General features: G+C 52.4%; 1 protein-coding gene across 3 annotated transcripts in view; it reads left to right on the forward strand.

Moving 5' to 3' along the window:
* LOC149441419 (semaphorin-3B-like) overlaps positions 1–18,575 on the forward strand; it is a 63,057-nt gene that overhangs the window by 7,416 nt on the left and 37,066 nt on the right. For 2 of the 3 annotated variants that reach the window (XM_089657361.1, XM_089657362.1), the window contains exon 2: positions 17,427–17,554. In XM_089657361.1, coding sequence (XP_089513487.1) covers positions 17,455–17,554 — 100 coding nt within the window. In that variant the 5' untranslated portion in view covers positions 17,427–17,454. Of the gene's footprint in view, positions 1–15,763; positions 15,899–17,426; positions 17,555–18,575 lie in introns of those variants that run through there. The other variant, XM_089657363.1, reaches the window with a different exon arrangement.

The following is an 18,575-nucleotide window of genomic DNA, read 5'->3' on the forward strand; positions in this document are numbered from 1 at the left end:
TAAGCAGAGCCGCCTCTGGGAAAGGGACCGCGTATCGGCCTTCTGACGTTGGTTGGCGCGGGTCGCCCGGGTCGATGAGATATGTTACCTGCCTGTGAGATGATAGGAGGGCCTGAGTCAGGAAGTCATTCATCATGCACTGTACGATGGATGTGCCTCAATGACCTCCAACCTCTCAGGGATGTCAGGTGTGCAGTGCTGGAGGGGGTATTTACAGTCACAGCAGCCCTCCCCCCTGGTGCACAGGGCAAGGTTTTATGATCTCAGGAATTTACACAATCGCTGTGCTGTGATTTCTAATCTGGGGATAGAAATGGTCATATAGAGGAATTAGCTGCTAAATCTTCCTGACTGACCCTTCCAGGAACTTTCATAGAGCGGTCTGTTTATCGCCAGGAATATCTGTGATGTTAAGCGGGTTATTTCACCCGTTCATAATGCAGGATTCTTTTCATTCAAAGTAGTATTAGTGACAGGGAGCTGAAAACCAGCGACACTGAGACATACAAAGATTTGCATCAATCAGGGGCCACAGAGCTCCCGGGGGGGGGGGATGCCCGACCCGAGCAGCAGCATTGCATGGTCTGGCTCAAGGGTAGGCAACCTGCGGCTCTCTAGCTGTTGTGGAACTACATTTCCCATGAGGCATTGCAAAGATTACACAACTGACAGTTACAGCTATGACTTGCAGAGGCATGATGGAACTTGTAGTCCTGCGGCTCTCAGGTTGCCTACCCCTCTAGCTAGACATCTATGTGTATTCCTATGGAGAGGCGGGGGGGGGGGGAGCATTGTAGGAGATAAATGATTGTACACTTCCATTGCAGACATGTATGTGGGCTTAGATATACCTGCACAAAGCATTGTGACCCTGAGCCTGCAGAGCTCATCAGGGTGGCTTAAGCTGGCCATAGACGGTGCAATTTTCTTTCCTGCAACCACGGGTTCTGCTTGCCCATGCATGGTTCAGCAGGAACCGACTGAGATTCGAACCGTGCATGACCAGCTTTAGTGGTTAGTACCTCTGCCTCCGTTTGAATCGACATTATCTGCATGGAGTTTGCATGTTCTGCTTGTGCTTCTGTGGGTTTCCTCCTATAGTCCAAAGAAACGCTCTTGATGCCCACGTGACACATATGTGCGGTGCAAAGAAGGTGTGCTTTAACGGCCACATGCTGCCCATACGTGTCCACACGCAACAGAGCTCTTTGTGCTGCGCATTCGCTGCATGCTACCCAACGCAGTGCTGGGATATTGTATGCTGACAGTGACACCCGTCCAGACATTGGATGCTGACAGCGACACCCATCCAGACATTGTATGCCGACAGTGACACCCATCCAGACATTGTATGCCGACAGTGACGCCCATCCAGACATTGGATGCCGACAGCGACGCCCATCCAGACATTGGATGCCGACAGCGACGCCCATCCAGACATTGGATGCCGACAGCGACGCCCATCCAGACATTGGATGCCGACAGCGACGCCCATCCAGACATTGTATGCCGACAGCGACGCCCATCCAGACATTGTATGCCCACAGAGACACCCATCCAGACATTGGATGCCGACAGCAACACCCATCCAGACATTGGATGCCGACAGTGACACCCATCCAGACATTGTATGCCGACAGTGACGCCCATCCAGACATTGTATGCCGACAGTGACGCCCATCCAGACATTGTATGCCGACAGCGACGCCCAACCAGACATTGTATGCCGACAGTGACGCCCATCCAGACATTGTATGCCCACAGAGACGCCCATCCAGACATTGTATGCCCACAGAGACGCCCATCCAGACATTGGATGCCGACAGCGACGCCCATCCAGACATTGGATGCCGACAGTGACGCCCATCCAGACATTGTATGCCCACAGAGACGCCCATCCAGACATTGGATGCCGACAGTGACGCCCATCCAGACATTGGATGCCGACAGTGACGCCCATCCAGACATTGGATGCCGACAGTGACGCCCATCCAGACATTGTATGCCGACAGTGACGCCCATCCAGACATTGTATGCCGACAGTGACGCCCATCCAGACATTGTATGCCGACAGTGACGCCCATCCAGACATTGTATGCCGACAGTGACGCCCATCCAGACATTGTATGCCGACAGTGACGCCCATCCAGACATTGTATGCCGACAGTGACGCCCATCCAGACATTGGATGCCGACAGTGACGCCCATCCAGACATTGGATGCCGACAGTGACGCCCATCCAGACATTGGATGCCGACAGTGACGCCCATCCAGACATTGGATGCCGACAGTGACGCCCATCCAGACATTGTATGCCGACAGTGACGCCCATCCAGACATTGTATGCCGACAGTGACGCCCATCCAGACATTGGATGCCGACAGTGACGCCCATCCAGACATTGGATGCCGACAGTGACGCCCATCCAGACATTGGATGCCGACAGTGACGCCCATCTAGACATTGGATGCCGACAGTGACGCCCATCCAGACATTGGATGCCGACAGTGACGCCCATCCAGACATTGTATGCCCACAGAGACGCCCATCCAGACATTGTATGCCCACAGAGACACCCATCCAGACATTGGATGCCGACAGCGACGCCCAACCAGACATTGTATGCCGACAGTGACGCCCATCCAGACATTGTATGCCCACAGAGACGCCCATCCAGACATTGGATGCCCACAGAGACGCCCATCCAGACACTGGATGCCGACAGCGACACCCATCCAGACATTGGATGCCGACAGCGACACCCATCCAGACATTGGATGCCGACAGCGACACCCATCCAGACATTGGATGCCGACAGCGACACCCATCCAGACATTGGATGCCGACAGCGACACCCATCCAGACATTGGATGCCGACAGCGACACCCATCCAGACATTGTATGCCGACAGCGACGCCCATCCAGACATTGTATGCCCACAGAGACGCCCATCCAGACATTGGATGCCGACAGTGACGCCCATCCAGACATTGGATGCCGACAGTGACGCCCATCCAGACATTGGATGCCGACAGTGACGCCCATCCAGACATTGTATGCCGACAGTGACGCCCATCCAGACATTGTATGCCGACAGTGACGCCCATCCAGACATTGTATGCCGACAGTGACGCCCATCCAGACATTGTATGCCGACAGTGACGCCCATCCAGACATTGTATGCCGACAGTGACGCCCATCCAGACATTGTATGCCGACAGTGACGCCCATCCAGACATTGTATGCCGACAGTGACGCCCATCCAGACATTGTATGCCGACAGTGACGCCCATCCAGACATTGGATGCCGACAGTGACGCCCATCCAGACATTGGATGCCGACAGTGACGCCCATCCAGACATTGGATGCCGACAGTGACGCCCATCCAGACATTGGATGCCGACAGTGACGCCCATCCAGACATTGGATGCCGACAGTGACGCCCATCCAGACATTGGATGCCGACAGTGACGCCCATCCAGACATTGGATGCCGACAGTGACGCCCATCTAGACATTGGATGCCGACAGTGGCAGCACCCACTGGGGCATTGTATACTGACAGTGGCATCCCCCCGGAATACTGAATGCTGACAGTGGCATTCCCCTGGGATATTGAATGCTGACAGTGGCATCCCCTCCGGGATATCGAATGCTGACAGTGGCACCCCCCCCCCCCCCCCCCCGGATATTGAATGCTGACAGTGGCATTCCCCTGGGATATTGAATGCTGACAGTGGCATCCCCCCCGGGATATTGAATGCTGACAGTGGCATCCCCCCCGGGATATTGAATGCTGACAGTGGCATCCCCCCCGGGATATTGAATGCTGACAGTGGCATTCCCCCCGGGATATTGAATGCTGACAATCCTATCCCCCCCCCCCCCAGGGATATTGAATGCTGACAATGGCATCCCCCTCCGGGATATTGAATGCTGACAGTGGCATCCCCCCGGGATATTGAATGCTGACAATCCTATCCCCCCCCCCAGGGATATTGAATGCTGACAATGGCATCCCCCTCCAGGATATTGAATGCTGACAATCCATCCCCCCCCCCTAGGGATATTGAATGCTGACAATGGCATCCCCCTCCGGGATATTGAATGCTGACAATCCTATCCCCCCCCCCCCCAGGGATATTGAATGCTGACAATGGCATCCCCCTCCGGGATATTGAATGCTGACAGTGGCATCCCCCCCGGGATATTGAATGCTGACAGTGGCATCCTCCCCGGGATATTGAATGCTGACAGTGGCATCCCCCCGGGATATTGAATGCTGACAATCCTATCCCCCCCCCAGGGATATTGAATGATGACAGTGGCATCCCCCCTCCCCCCGGGATATTGAATGCTGACAATCCTATCCCTCCCAGGGATATTGAATGCTGACAGCGGCACCTCCTGGGACATCACATCCTGAATGTTTTTTTCCTCTTGGAATGCAAATTTACAAATGCGAACAGTGTGACAGATCCGAAAACATTTTAATTTTCTGCACGCCACCACTTAGCTGGGATACAATCGGACGCCGGAGTGCACATTCCACACCGAAGCCGTCCTGGCAATGATTTCTACATACACACGCTGCAGCCTGCATGCATCATCGCAGGTGTATAGTGACCCCGACTCTGCACACGATCAATGCGTTTTCCGATATCTCGGGGGAGGGCAGCACTGGTCATTGTAGATCAGTAGGAGGGTTTTCTATCCTCATGCCAGCGGACATCTGTCTGACCCCACAGACCTGAGATCATTGTCTGTTAATGGCCGAGTCAGGCTCACTGTCATCTCATGAGACCAGCTGGGCAGAATTCAGTGATTGACAACCGCTGTTCACAAAGAGGCCCCAATACACTCATTAAATCCGAACTCCGGGATCAGCAAATGTTGTCTAAATCCATTCATCACATGACTTCTTGAATCTCGGTGTGATTTGTGTATTTCCTCCAGATCTGTGCCGTCATCCAGTGTGAGACTTCCTGGAATACAGTCTGCCCTCGCTTCATAAGTGCTGCTTGTCTCCTGCAGCCGCTTTGCAGCCACTTCCTGCACTGCGGCGATGGCTGCGTGGCCTTTCTCAGGGCGGGTTTCCTGAGAGTGACAGCAGTGGACCACATATGTGTCATGTGCTGAAACTGCCATTTGTAGTCTCCATTCTGGGAGACAACGCAGGAGCACAATTGTGAGAGAACGTTGTCACCCTGTAACAGGAAGCGACTAAACAAGGACTCTCATGATGGGATCACCAGGGATTGGTTTAATAAATCCGTTCCAGATTTATGAAACTGCCATTTGTAGTCTCCGCTGTAAATCCGGGTGACAATGCAGAAGCACAATTGTGAGAGAGGGTTGTCACCCTATAACAGGAAGTGCCTGAGCAACGATCTTCATAGCAGGATCATCAGAGATTATTTTACTGAAAGTTCCAGATTTATGATACTGCCATTTGTAGTCTTCACTGGAAATCCGGGTGACAACGCAGAAGCATAATTGGAACAGTGTTGTCACCCTATCACAGAAGGCGCCTGAACAAGGACTCTCATGACGGGATCACCAGGGATTGTTTTAATGAAAGTTCCAGACTTATGAAACTGCCATTTGTGGTCTCAACTGGAAATCTGGGTGACAACGCAGGAGCACAATTGTGAGAGAGCGGTGTCACCCTATAACAGGAAGTGATTGAACAAGGATCTTCATGGCAGAATCAACAGAGATTATTTGAATGAAAGTTCCAGATTTATGAAACTGCAACTTGTAGTCTCCATTGGAAATCCGGGTGACAACGCAGAAGCATAATTGGAAGAGTGTTGTCACCCTGCAACAGGAAGTGCTTGAAGAAAGATCTTCATGGCAGGTCATCAGGGATTGTTTTAATGAAAGTTCCAGATTTAAAAATAATTGTTGAAAAGATGTTAACCTGGGTTTATTTGTGATTTTATTGATCAAGTCTATGTTATCGTTTGCGTTTCCATCTGTTTTAAGAATGAAATATTGATTTTGGGTGGACAGATCCTTTAAGGTCTGAACGTCCCTGCCAGTATGAGGGGCCAGCAGGGTCACAGGCGAAATCTGACAAGCGTCTTATTGGACGGGTCCATGTCTGTGGATTGTGGGTCCCTGACTGAAATGAAAGCAATGACATCATACCAGGGACAGGGGGATGACCTCATAGCGTGACATCATCCTCCAGCATGCTGGGAAGTTTTCTTGGAACCAACTTTTTTTTTTTTCCAGTTCCAAAAATTTCCTCTGAAATGATATTAAAGATTTTCACGGGAGGATCTGGAATTTTCGTCATAAAATCAGCGCGTTCTTGGCCGGGCGGATGAAATTTCTTCTGCTGATAGAAGGCATTCCCGCTAATTCTTTGCACCCTTCTAATTGCGTGTTGTCAGATCTCCGAACTTTCACATAAATCTTCTCAATTAGAATTTATAGAACTATTTCCCAGCCTTCACATCGCCCTCGCCGCTCGCAGACGCACCTGCGATTAATTACCGCGGGAACTGCCATCTCCTCGCTCTATCGCAGTTTATAAAAAAATTTTCCTGGATTACGCCATAGGTCTGCTCTGTATTAATCGCACCCCCTCCTCCCCCCCAGATAAGGACATTACCCGTTATTATCCCATGCCGCCAGCGAAGGGTTAAACAACGGCTGGCGCGGCGCCAGGTGCCCATTTACACTGAACAAAAAAAGATCAAAAGAGAATCTTTCTTTGAAACTGATATTGAAGTTGCTTCAAAAGACTGCTTCCCCCCATGTGTAGCCCCCCCCCCCTCCCCTCCTGCTATCTGGAAGTGGCCGGGTAAATCATTGGCTCGCTGCGTCTCTTCTATACTGTACAATGGTGGGTGGTGCCGCCTCCCCCACATCTACCATAGACATTATCTGGTGATTAGGGCTGAAAGGGCAACCAGCCAACCGTGAGACTGAGAACGGACCTCCCCTTCAGTCTTGTACAGGTGTACCTGCCCCTCCCCTTCATTCTTGTATGGGTGTACTGGCTCCTCCCCTTTAGTCTTGCACAGGTAGACTGCTCCTCCCCTTCAGTCTTGTACAGGTGTACCTGCCCCTCCCCTTCATTCTTGTATGGGTGTACTGGCTCCTCCCCTTTAGTCTTGCACAGGTAGACTGCTCCTCCCCTTCAGTCTTGTACAGGTGTACCTGCCCCTCCCCTTCATTCTTGTATGGGTGTACTGGCTCCTCCCCTTTAGTCTTGCACAGGTAGACTGCTCCTCCCCTTCATTCTTGTACAGGTGTACCTGCTCCTCCCCTTCAGTCTTGCAGAGGAATACCAGCTCCTCCCCTTCAGTCTTGCACAGGTGTACCGGCTCCTCCCCTCTAGTCTTGCACAGGTGTACCGGCTCCTCCCCTTCAGTCTTGCAAAGGTGTACTGGCTCCTCCCCTCCAGTCTCGCACAGGTGTACCGGCTCCTCCCCTCCAGTCTTGCACAGGTGTACCGGCTCCTACCGTCCAGTCTTGCACAGGTGTACCGGCTCCTCCCCTCCAGTCTTGCACAGGTGTACCGGCTCCTCCCCTCCAGTCTTGCACAGGTGTACCGGCTCCTCCCCTCCAGTCTTGCACAGGTGTACCGGCTCCTCCCCCTTCAGTCTTGCACAGGTGTACCGGCTCCTCCCCTCCAGTCTTGCACCGGTGTACCGCCTCCTCCCCTTTAGTCTTGCACAGGTATAGAGGCTCCTCCCCTCCAGTCTCGCACAGGTGTACCGGCTCCTCCCCTCCAGTCTCGCACAGGTGTACCGGCTCCTACCGTCCAGTCTTGCACAGGTGTACCGGCTCCTCCCCTCCAGTCTTGCACAGGTGTACCGGCTCCTCCCCTCCAGTCTTGCACAGGTGTACCGGCTCCTCCCCTTCAGTCTTGCACAGGAGTACGGGCTCCTCCCCTTCAGTCTTGCACAGGAGTACGGGCTCCTCCCCTTCAGTCTTGCACAGGAGTACGGGCTTCTCCCCTTCAGTCTTGCACAGGAGTACCGGCTCCTCCCCCTTCAGTCTTGCACAGGTGTACTGGCTCCTCCCCTCCAGTCTTGCACCGGTGTACCGCCTCCTCCCCTTTAGTCTTGCACAGGTATAGAGGCTCCTCCCCTCCAGTCTCGCACAGGTGTACCGGCTCCTCCCCTCCAGTCTCGCACAGGTGTACCGGCTCCTACCGTCCAGTCTCGCACAGGTGTACCGGCTCCTCCCCTCCAGTCTTGCACAGGTGTACCGGCTCCTCCCCTTCAGTCTTGCACAGGAGTACGGGCTCCTCCCCTTCAGTCTTGCACAGGAGTACGGGCTCCTCCCCTTCAGTCTTGCACAGGAGTACGGGCTCCTCCCCTTCAGTCTTGCACAGGAGTACGGGCTTCTCCCCTTCAGTCTTGCACAGGAGTACCGGCTCCTCCCCTTCATTCTTGCACAGGAGTACCGCCTCCTCCCCTTCATTCTTGCACAGGAGTACCGGCTCCTCCCCTTCATTCTTGCACATGAGTACCGGCTCCTCCCCTTCATTCTTGCACAGGAGTACCGGCTCCTCCCCTTCATTCTTGCACAGGAGTACCGGCTCCTCCCCTTCATTCTTGCACAGGCGTACCGGCTCCTCCCCTTCATTCTTGCACAGGCGTACCGGCTCCTCCCCTTCATTCTTGCACAGGCGTACCGGCTCCTCCCCTTCATTCTTGCACAGGCGTACCGGCTCCTCCCCTTCATTCTTGCACAGGCGTACCGGCTCCTCCCCTTCAGTCTTGCATAGGAGTACCGGCTCTTCCCCTTCAGTCTTGCACAGGTGTACCGGCTCCTCTCCTCTAGTCTTGCACAGGTGTATCTGCTCCTCCCCTTCAGTCTTGCACAGGAGTACCGGCTCCTCCCCTTCAGTCTTGCACAGGAGTACCGGCTCCTCCCCTTCAGTCTTGCACAGGAGTACCGGCTCCTCCCCTTCAGTCTTGCACAGGAGTACCGGCTCCTCCCCTTCAGTCTTGCACAGGAGTACCGGCTCCTCCCCTTCAGTCTTGCACAGGAGTACCGGCTCCTCCCCTTCAGTCTTGCACAGGAGTACCGGCTCCTCCCCTTCAGTCTTGCACAGGAGTACCGGCTCCTCCCCTTCAGTCTTGCACAGGAGTACCGGCTCCTCCCCTTCAGTCTTGCACAGGAGTACCGGCTCCTCCCCTTCAGTCTTGCACAGGAGTAGGGGCTCCTCCCCTTCAGTCTTGCACAGGAGTAGGGGCTCCTCCCCTTCAGTCTTGCACAGGAGTAGGGGCTCCTCCCCTTCAGTCTTGCACAGGAGTAGGGGCTCCTCCCCTTCAGTCTTGCACAGGAGTAGGGGCTCCTCCCCTTCAGTCTTGCACAGGAGTAGGGGCTCCTCCCCTTCAGTCTTGCACAGGAGTAGGGGCTCCTCCCCTTCAGTCTTGCACAGGAGTAGGGGCTCCTCCCCTTCAGTCTTGCACAGGAGTAGGGGCTCCTCCCCTTCAGTCTTGCACAGGAGTAGGGGCTCCTCCCCTTCAGTCTTGCACAGGAGTAGGGGCTCCTCCCCTTCAGTCTTGCACAGGAGTACCGGCTCCTCCCCTTCAGTCTTGCACAGGCGTACCGGCTCCTCCCCTTCAGTCTTGCACAGGCGTACCGGCTCCTCCCCTCCAGTTTTGCACAGGCGTACTGGCTCCTCCCCTTCATTCTTGCACAGGTGTCCCGGCTCCTCCCCACAGTGTCCCGGCTGTGCCCTTCAAGGAATGTTATCGGAGGGTACACCAGCATTTAAATCTCTGCTGCTGGAAGATTCAATTCCATGATGAGTTAATCTCATTAGAGTCATATAGACTTCAGAGTGCAACTAATAAGATGACGGCCAGCGAGTAGTCAGATCTCTGAGGAGCAAAGCGATTAAACTGCCAGTATAGCCCCGAGGCAACTAATAGCACTAGAGCAGCTGTGGAAATACAGGTCCCAGTATTCTTCTAGCCAACCTGGGATGAGGCTTGCTGGAAGATGTTGCCAAAAGTATTGTCCCCGCCCTCCCAATCATGAGATTCAGGTGTTCCAATCCCCTCCATGGACACAGGTGTATACAATCAAGCCCCTAGGCATGCAGACTGCTTCTACAAACATTGGTGAAAGAATGGGTCGCTCTCAGGAGCTCAGTGACTCCAAGCGTGGTCCCGTGATAGGTTGTCACCTGTGCAATAAGTCCATCCGTGACATTTCCTGGCTACTAAATATTCCACGCTCAACTGTTAGTGGGATTATAACAAAGTGGAAGCAACTGGGAACAACAGCCACTCAGCCACCAAGTGGTAGGCCACGTCACATGACAGGGCGGGGTCAGCGCATGCTGAAGCGCACAGTGCGCAGAAGTCGCCAACTGTCTGCAGAGTCAATAGCTAAAGACCTCCAAACTTGGTGTGGCCTTCAGATGAGCCCAACAACAGTGCGTAGAGAGCTTCATGGAATGGGTTTCCATGGCCAAGCAGCTGCATCCAAGCCTTCCATCACCAAGTGCAATGCAAAGCGTCGGATGCCATGGTGTAAAGCATGCCACCACTGGACTCTAGAGCAATGGAGGCGTGTTCTCTGGAGTGACCAATCACGCTTCTCTGTCTGGCAATCCGATGGACGTGTCTGGGTTTGATGGTTGCCAGGAGAACGATACTTGCCTGACTGCATTGTGCCAAGTGTAAAGTTTGGTGGAGGGGGGATTATGGTGTGGGGTTGTTTTCAGGGGTTGGGCTTGGCCTCCTAGTTCCAGTGAAGGGAACTCTTAAGGCGACATTGCGACCTTTTGGACAAATTCATGCTCCCAACTTTGTGGGAAGAGTTTGGGGATGGCCCCTTCCTGTTCCAACATGACTGCGCACCAGTGCACAAAGCGAGGTCCATAAAGACATTGAGGAGCCAGTTTGGAGTGGAGGAACCTGACTGTCCTGCACAGAGTCCTGACCTCAACCCCATAGAACACCTTTGGGATGAAGTAGAGCGGAGACTGCGAGCCAGGCCTCCTCCCCCGACATCAGTGCCTGACCTGACAAATGTGCTTCTGGAAGAATGGTCCAACCTTCCCATAGACACCCTCCTAAACCTTGTGGATGGCCTTCCCAAAAGAGTTGAAGCTGTTATAGCTGCAAAGGGCGGGGCCAACTCAATATTGAACCCTACGGACTAAGACTGGGGGGGCCATTGAAGCTCATGTGTGTGGGAAGGCCAGCGACCCAATACTTGTGGCAATATTGTGTATACCTAGTTATTGGAAGGTTGCCTCAGTGGGTTTCTTCACTAGATGATGATTTCGCTTTGTGGGTCTACAAGTCCAGGTATATCTTCTAGATGGCACAGGAGGCATGCTGGATTATGTAGTTCTGGTACACCTGGAAGATTGCCCAGCAGGTTGCCTCAATGGGTTTCTTCACTAGCTGATGATTTAGCTTTATGGAACTGCAAGTCCCAGTGTGCCTTCTAGCCAACCTAAGATGAGGCATGCTGGTATAAGTAGTTTTGATATACCTGGAGGATCGCTAAGCTGCAGGCTGTCTCAACAGGTTTCTTCACCAGCTTCCAGTTAAGTTGTCTCTTGAAGATTCTCGGGTCAATTTGTCCCTTGATAACCTTTCGGAGATGAAAATACAATACCAGCAGCCACACTACTTTTTGTTGTTGTTATGGTTTAGTGGAACAACATCTCCCAGTATGTCCCCTTACCACCTAAGGATGAGACATACTTCTGGTATTCCTAGTTTTTTGCAGGTTGCCTCAATGGGTTTCTTCACTAGCTGATTTAGCTTTGTAGAACTACAAGTCCCAGTATAGCTTCTGAACAACAAAAGGTCAAGGCATGCTGGAATAAGTAGCTCTGATATACCTGGAGAATTGCCCAGCTACAGGCTGCCTCAACGGGTTTCTTCACTAGCTTCTAGTTAAGTTGTCTCTTAAAGCTTCCCCGTCAATTTGCCCCTTGATAACCTTCTCGGAGATGAAAATACAATACCAGCAGCCACAATACCTTTTACAGTTTATGGTTTCGTGGAACATTTCCCAGTATGTCTCCTTGCCAGTTTAGGATGAGGCTTGCTGGAAGACACACTTCTGATATTCCTAGTTTTTCTCAGGCTGCTTCAACAGGTTTCTTCACTAGCTTCTAGTTAAGTTGTCTCTTGAAGCTTCTCTGTCAATTTGCCCCTTGATAACTTGCTCAGAGATGAAAATACAATACCAGCAGCCACAATACGTTTTACAGTTTATGGTTTCGTGGAACATTTCCCAGTATGTCTCCTTGCCAGTTTAGGATGAGGCTTGCTGGAAGACACACTTCTGATATTCCTAGTTTTTCGCAGGTTGCCTCAACGGGTTTCTTCACTAGCTTCTAGTTAAGTTGTCTCTTGAAGCTTCTCAGTCAGTTCGTCCCTTGATAACCTTCTCAGAGATGGAAATACAATATTAGCTGCCAGGCTGCTTTTTATGAAAAGAGGCTTCTTATTTGGCGGACTGTAGATTTGATATTTGTTAAGGGGAGAAGCCTGCACCTGTTTCGAGGGACAATATCATCGTGATATAAACGTACGCATGACCTGGAGAAGACATGTTGTTGCGTTGTGTTTCTACTCCAGCCACCCGGAGCAGCTGGGAGGCCCTTGCAGGGTGAACCATCCTACCTGATAAGGTAGCTGTACTTGTCTTGTCAGGGAATCCTCACCTGGAGCCGATCCAGATCCAGATTACGCTGACACGCCGGCTGTTTCTCACACGAACAGCCAAGGCGGCTGGAGATAAAAAGGAATGTCTGCGCCAGAAATATTGTCAGATGATTCACAGTATTGTGTTCCACATCTGCACAGGAAACATAATGTTCCACATTTTCTGTCTGGACAGGACAGGAAATCAGCTGTGCGTTGGAAAATATCTGCCCCTGCCCCACTGTACTACTTTGAAGCTGAACTCCGGGATAAGAAAATATGGGCTAAATCCATCGGTCCTGCGTCTTCTTCTTGACTCTCGGTGTGATTTGTGTGTTTCTTCCAGATCTGTGGCGTCATCCAGTGTGAGGCTTCCTGGACTAACGACCGCTCACTGATGCTCTCTCTTTGTGCAGAGTGACTGGTCTGGTCTCTGCCCCTCCTGTTCTTTTCTGCAGGCATCCTGCAGTGGGTGGAGTCTGCTAGGCAGCTCCCATAGCTCTGTTTGTTCTCTCCTTGCGTAGATTGACTGGCCTTGTCTCCGCCCCTCCTGTAGTTTTCTGCAGGCAGCCTGTAGTAGGTGGAGTCTGCTAGACCCCTCCCATAACTCTGCTTTTCCCTTCCTTGTGCAGGGTGACTAGTCTTGTCTCCACCCCCTGCTGTAGTTTTCTGCAAGCAGCCTGTAGTTTGTGGAATCTGCTAGGCCCCTCCCATAGCTCTGCTTTTTCCTTCCTTGTGTAGGGTGATTGGTCTTGTCTCCGCCCCTGCTGTAGTTTTCTGCAGGCAGCCTGTAGTAGGTGGAGTCTGCTAGGCCCCTCCCTTAGCTCTGCTTTTTCCTTCCTTGTGTAGGGTGATTGGTCTTGTCTCCGCCCCCTGCTGTAGTTTTCTGCAGGCAGCCTGTAGTAGGTGGAGTCTGCTAGGCCCCTCCCATAGCTCTGCTTTTTCCTTCCTTGTGTAGGGTGATTGGTCTTGTCTCCGCCCCTGCTGTAGTTTTCTGCAGGCAGCCTGTAGTAGGTGGAGTCTGCTAGGCCCCTCCCTTAGCTCTGCTTTTTCCTTCCTTGTGTAGGGTGATTGTCTTGTCTCCGCCCCCTCTTATAGTTTTCTGCAGGCAGCCTGTAGTAGGTGGAGCCCCTCCCATAGCTGTTTTTCTTTTCCTTGTGTAGGGTGACTGGTCTTGTCTCCGCCCCCTCCTGCAAGCAGGCTGTAGTAGGAGGAGTCTGGTAGGCCCCTCCCATAGCTCTTTTTCCTTCTTTGTTTAGGGTGATTGGTCTTGTCTCCGCCCCCTTCTGTTTTCTGCAGGCAGCCTGTAGTAGGTGGAGTCTGCTGGGTCCCTCCCACAATTCTGCTCTCTGCCCAGACTATGTAAAGCACAGTGATGATGTCACTGCTACTTTTACAAGGTCATATCTGGGTTTACAAAGCCATTTGGTGCTCAGAGTGGATTTATATCCTTTGTGCCTTCTGAGGAATATATTTAAATGAACGTTTTTTTTGTGTCCAGAGTTCAGCTTTAAGTCACCAGTCCCACTGCTGCGATTTGTGTGCAGTTTCAGGTGCGATTTCTGAAGACTTTATTGCTACTTGTGAAGATTTTCAACAATTTCTTGCAATTTCAATTATATTCTATGTATGTGAAATCGCAACAAAACTGCAGAAAAAGTCATGCAAGTACTTCTTTAGGAATCGTGCTGCAGCAAATCGTGCTTGTTAAAACACTGACATTCATTTGATGCGATTTCAATTCGCAAATCGCATCTGAAATTGCACAGGTGTGACCAGGCAGTAAATCTTTTTCCCTTATATTTTATACTACAAATGTATTTTTATATGAAAATCTTCAATTACGTGTTTCTGCTTATTAACCCCTCGCCTACCGGGCACTTCTACCCCCTTCCTGCCTACCGGGCACTTCTACCCCCTTCCTGCCTACCGGGCACTTCTACCCCCTTCCTGCCTACAGGGCGCTTCTACCCCCTTCCTGCCTACAGGGCACTTCTACCCCCTTCCTGCCTTCCGGGCACTTCTACCCCCTTCCTGCCTACCGGGCGCTTCTACCCCCTTCCTGCCTACAGGGCACTTCTACCCCCTTCCTGCCTACCGGGCGCTTCTACCCCCTTCCTGCCTACCGGGCGCTTCTACCCCCTTCCTGCCTACCGGGCGCTTCTACCCCCTTCCTGCCCACAGGACGCTTCTACCCCCTTCCTGCCTACAGGACACTTCTACCCCCTTCCTGCCTACAGGGCACTTCTACCCCCTTCCTGCCTACAGGACACTTCTACCCCCTTCCTGCCCAGGCCAATTTTCAGCTTTCAGCGCTGTCACACTTTGAATGACAAATGCGCAGTCATGCAACACTGTACCCATATGAAATGTTTTGCATTTTTTTCACATAAATAGAGCTTTCTTTTGGTGGTATTTACTTGCTGCTGGGTGTTTTACTTTTTGCGCTATAAACTAAAAAAAAGCAAAAAATTTGAAAAAAAAAAAGTTTTTCTTTTGTTTCTATTATAAAATTTCGCAAACAGGTAATTTTTCTCCTTCACTGATGTGCGTTGATGAGGCTGCACTGATGAGGTGGCACTGATAGGTGGCATGGATAGGTGGCACTAATAGGCGGTACTGATGGGCACTGATGAGGTGGCACGAATAGGCGGCACTGATGAGGTGTCAGGGATAGGCGGCACTGATGAGGTGTCAGGGATAGGCAGCACTGATGGGCACTGATAGGCAGCACTGATGGGCACTGATAGGCGGCACTGCTGGGCACTGACTGACAGCACTGATGGATGGCACTGCTGGGCTGCACTGATGGGAACAGGTGGGTGGCACTGGTGGGCACAGGTGGGTGGCACTGCTGGGCACTTGTGGGCGGCACTCGTGGGTGACACTGCTGGGCACCGATCATCAGGACACTGATCATCAGTGCTGATCCCTCCTGTGACAACTGCCGGTTCTCGGCAGCACTTTCCTCACGCTGTGACAATTGCATTTCCCAGTGATCAGTGTGTCATTGGACACGGCTGATCACAAGGTAAAAGGCTGCTGTGACTGGCCTTTTACCATACCACGTGATCAGCTGTGTCCGTAGGACACAACGATCATGGAGATCGACGGGGGCTCACAGGAGAGCGCGTTCTGGGAGGACGTCATACAGGGGCGGACTGGCAACTCATGGGGCCCCCGGGCAATAGGAGATCATGGGGCCCCTGTGTCCTTGCCCAGACTGAAAAAAGCCTATGAAAAAGGTACCAGGGGCATCTCATGGGGCCCCCTACTGACCCCGGACCCTCAGGCAGTGCCCGAGTTTCCAAATGGTCAGTCCACCCCTGACGTCATATAACTTCAACCCAGAACTGGCCGGTCGCAGTGAAGCCGCCATTCCGCTATCTGTGGTCAGCAAGAGGTTAATTAGTGTTGGACTGTCTTGTAATTGTATTGTCTCCCATTATATTGTAAAGAGCTGAGCAAACTGTTGGCGCTATACAAGCCGGTGTTCACACTGATGCGGTGCGGAATTCTCAGCGTTTTCTGTGTGAATTCCGCTCTGCATCAGAATCGCACCCCGTTCATGCGAACCGATGCAGTGTGTGTGTCAAGTTAACAACACCCCGAAAGCGGTCTACAAAACGCGGTGCGATCTGCAGAATCGAATCGCATAGGTGTGAATACCCGTGCGATCCGATTCTAGTGGGGATCCATAAAAGGGTCCAGCACCTTTTTGGTGCGGTGCGAATAGAGCCATACATAATGTACGCCTCCGATCGCACTGCACACAAATCACATGTGATCTGCACGGAATGCAGTGCGGTTCCTGTGCAAATCACATGCGATTTACAGCACCGCATGTATGTGAACCCGGGCTGAATCCTGAATAATAACAGTGATATGAAATCATTCTTCCACATGATCGTTAATTTATTAATAACAATGCAGAGTAGAGATGTACAGAAAGCCTCCATGGCCAATCAGAAAGCAGCTTTCATTAGCATGTGCGGTGAGCTGCTACATGCTGATCACCGATTGGTTGATAAAAGGCTGAAATAATGTTTTGTTTGAATTTTCATGGAATGTTTTACTGGCAGTGTCACCCGTGAAATGTTCCTAATCTGGTTGTAGCTGAAAACAGAGAACAATATGGGCCGGTTCCCACCAGAGAACCACTGTCCAGATGAGTTCCGAATGCGTTTCCACATGCGCGTTTTTGATGTGTTTCAGTGCGCTTTTGATACATTCCAGTTCATTTTTTCCCCTCTCCTTTTTGAAATGGGGACATGTGCGTTTTACCGTGTTCCAGTACAGTTCTGTGCAGGAAAAATGCCAACCAGGGGCGGACTGACAACTCATGGGGCCCCCAGACAATAGGGGATCATGGGGCCCCTGTGTCCTCACCCACACTCAAACCACACCCAAAAAAGCCTATTAAAGGTACCAGGGGCATCTCATGGGGTCCCCTACTGACCCCCCGGCCCTCGGGCAGTGCCCGAGTGTCCGAATGGTCAGTCCGCCCCTGATGCCACCTGTTCTATTTTTTTTCTACATCCGGAACTGCAAGCTCTGATGTGAACTATGACATTGACAACCACATCACCTACTTTCTGTGCGTTTTGGATGCCGAAAAAAAGCAACCATGTGAACTGGCCCTTAGTGATTTGTTTTTTTTTTGGCTGATCCTTATAAATAGACCCCAAAGTGGCTCCATAAATGAGTGTAATTGTTTATTTGCCGTTTTGGTTTGTCCTTAATATGCCCCCTCCCTGCTCTCTCTCTCTGCAGGCCGTCTCACCCCTCCGCGCCTTGTAAGATGCGATTCCTAAGCTGGTCGCTGTTCCTGGGCGTCCTGCTGTGCTGTGGCATTCATGGGGATCCCACCATCACCCCTCGGCTGAAGCTGTCCTATCACGGTGAGTCTTCTTATCAATGTCAACTCTCTATACAGTAGGGAGGAATTGAACTTATTAAGCAGATTAGGGCCACTTACATTTAAAAAAAATGTTTTTTCTTTCTTTTTTAACCACTTCCAGTCCGGACACTTCCCCCCCTTCCAGTCCGGACGCTTTCCCCCCCTTCCAGTCCGGACGCTTTCCCCCCCTTCCAGTCCGGACGCTTTCCCCCCCTTCCAGTCCGGACGCTTTCCCCCCCTTCCAGTCCGGACGCTTTCCCCCCCTTCCAGTCCGGACGCTTTCACCCCCTTCCAGTCCGGACGCTTTCCCCCCCTTCCAGTCCGGACGCTTTCCCCCCCTTCCAGTCCGGACGCTTTCCCCCCCTTCCAGTCCGGACGCTTTCCCCCCCTTCCAGTCCGGACGCTTTCCCCCCCTTCCAGTCCGGACGCTTTCCCCCCCTTCCAGTCCGGACGCTTCCCCCTCCCCCTTCCAGTCCGGACGCTTCCCCCTCCCCCTTCCAGTCCGGACGCTTCCCCCTCCCCCTTCCAGTCCGGACGCTTCCCCCTCCCCCTTCCAGTCCGGACGCTTCCCCCTCCCCCTTCCAGTCCGGACGCTTCCCCCTCCCCCTTCCAGTCCGGACGCTTCCCCCTCCCCCTTCCAGTCCGGACGCTTCCCCCTCCCCCTTCCAGTCCGGACGCTTCCCCCTCCCCCTTCCAGTCCGGACGCTTCCCCCTCCCCCTTCCAGTCCGGACGCTTTCACCCCCTTCCAGTCCGGACGCTTTCCCCCCCTTCCAGTCCGGACGCTTTCACCCCTTTCCAGTCCGGACGCTTTCCCCCCCTTCCAGTCTGGATGCTTTCCCCCCCTTCCAGTCCGGACACTTTTTTTTACACTGATTGCTTTTACACCCATAAAGGCTGTAAAAGCAATAATTTCTCCTTCTCACTGGCTGCATTCCTGCAGCCATTGAGAACTACTGTGTGAACTGTGATTGGTCACAGATTGTCACAGGAATGGCCCTGTACCATGTGACCTCTGTGATCA

The sequence above is a fragment of the Staurois parvus genome, unplaced genomic scaffold (genome assembly GCF_062004578.1).
Source record: "Staurois parvus isolate SC_StPar_1 unplaced genomic scaffold, SC_StPar_1.0 ptg000986l, whole genome shotgun sequence".
NCBI lineage: Eukaryota > Metazoa > Chordata > Amphibia > Anura > Ranidae > Staurois > Staurois parvus.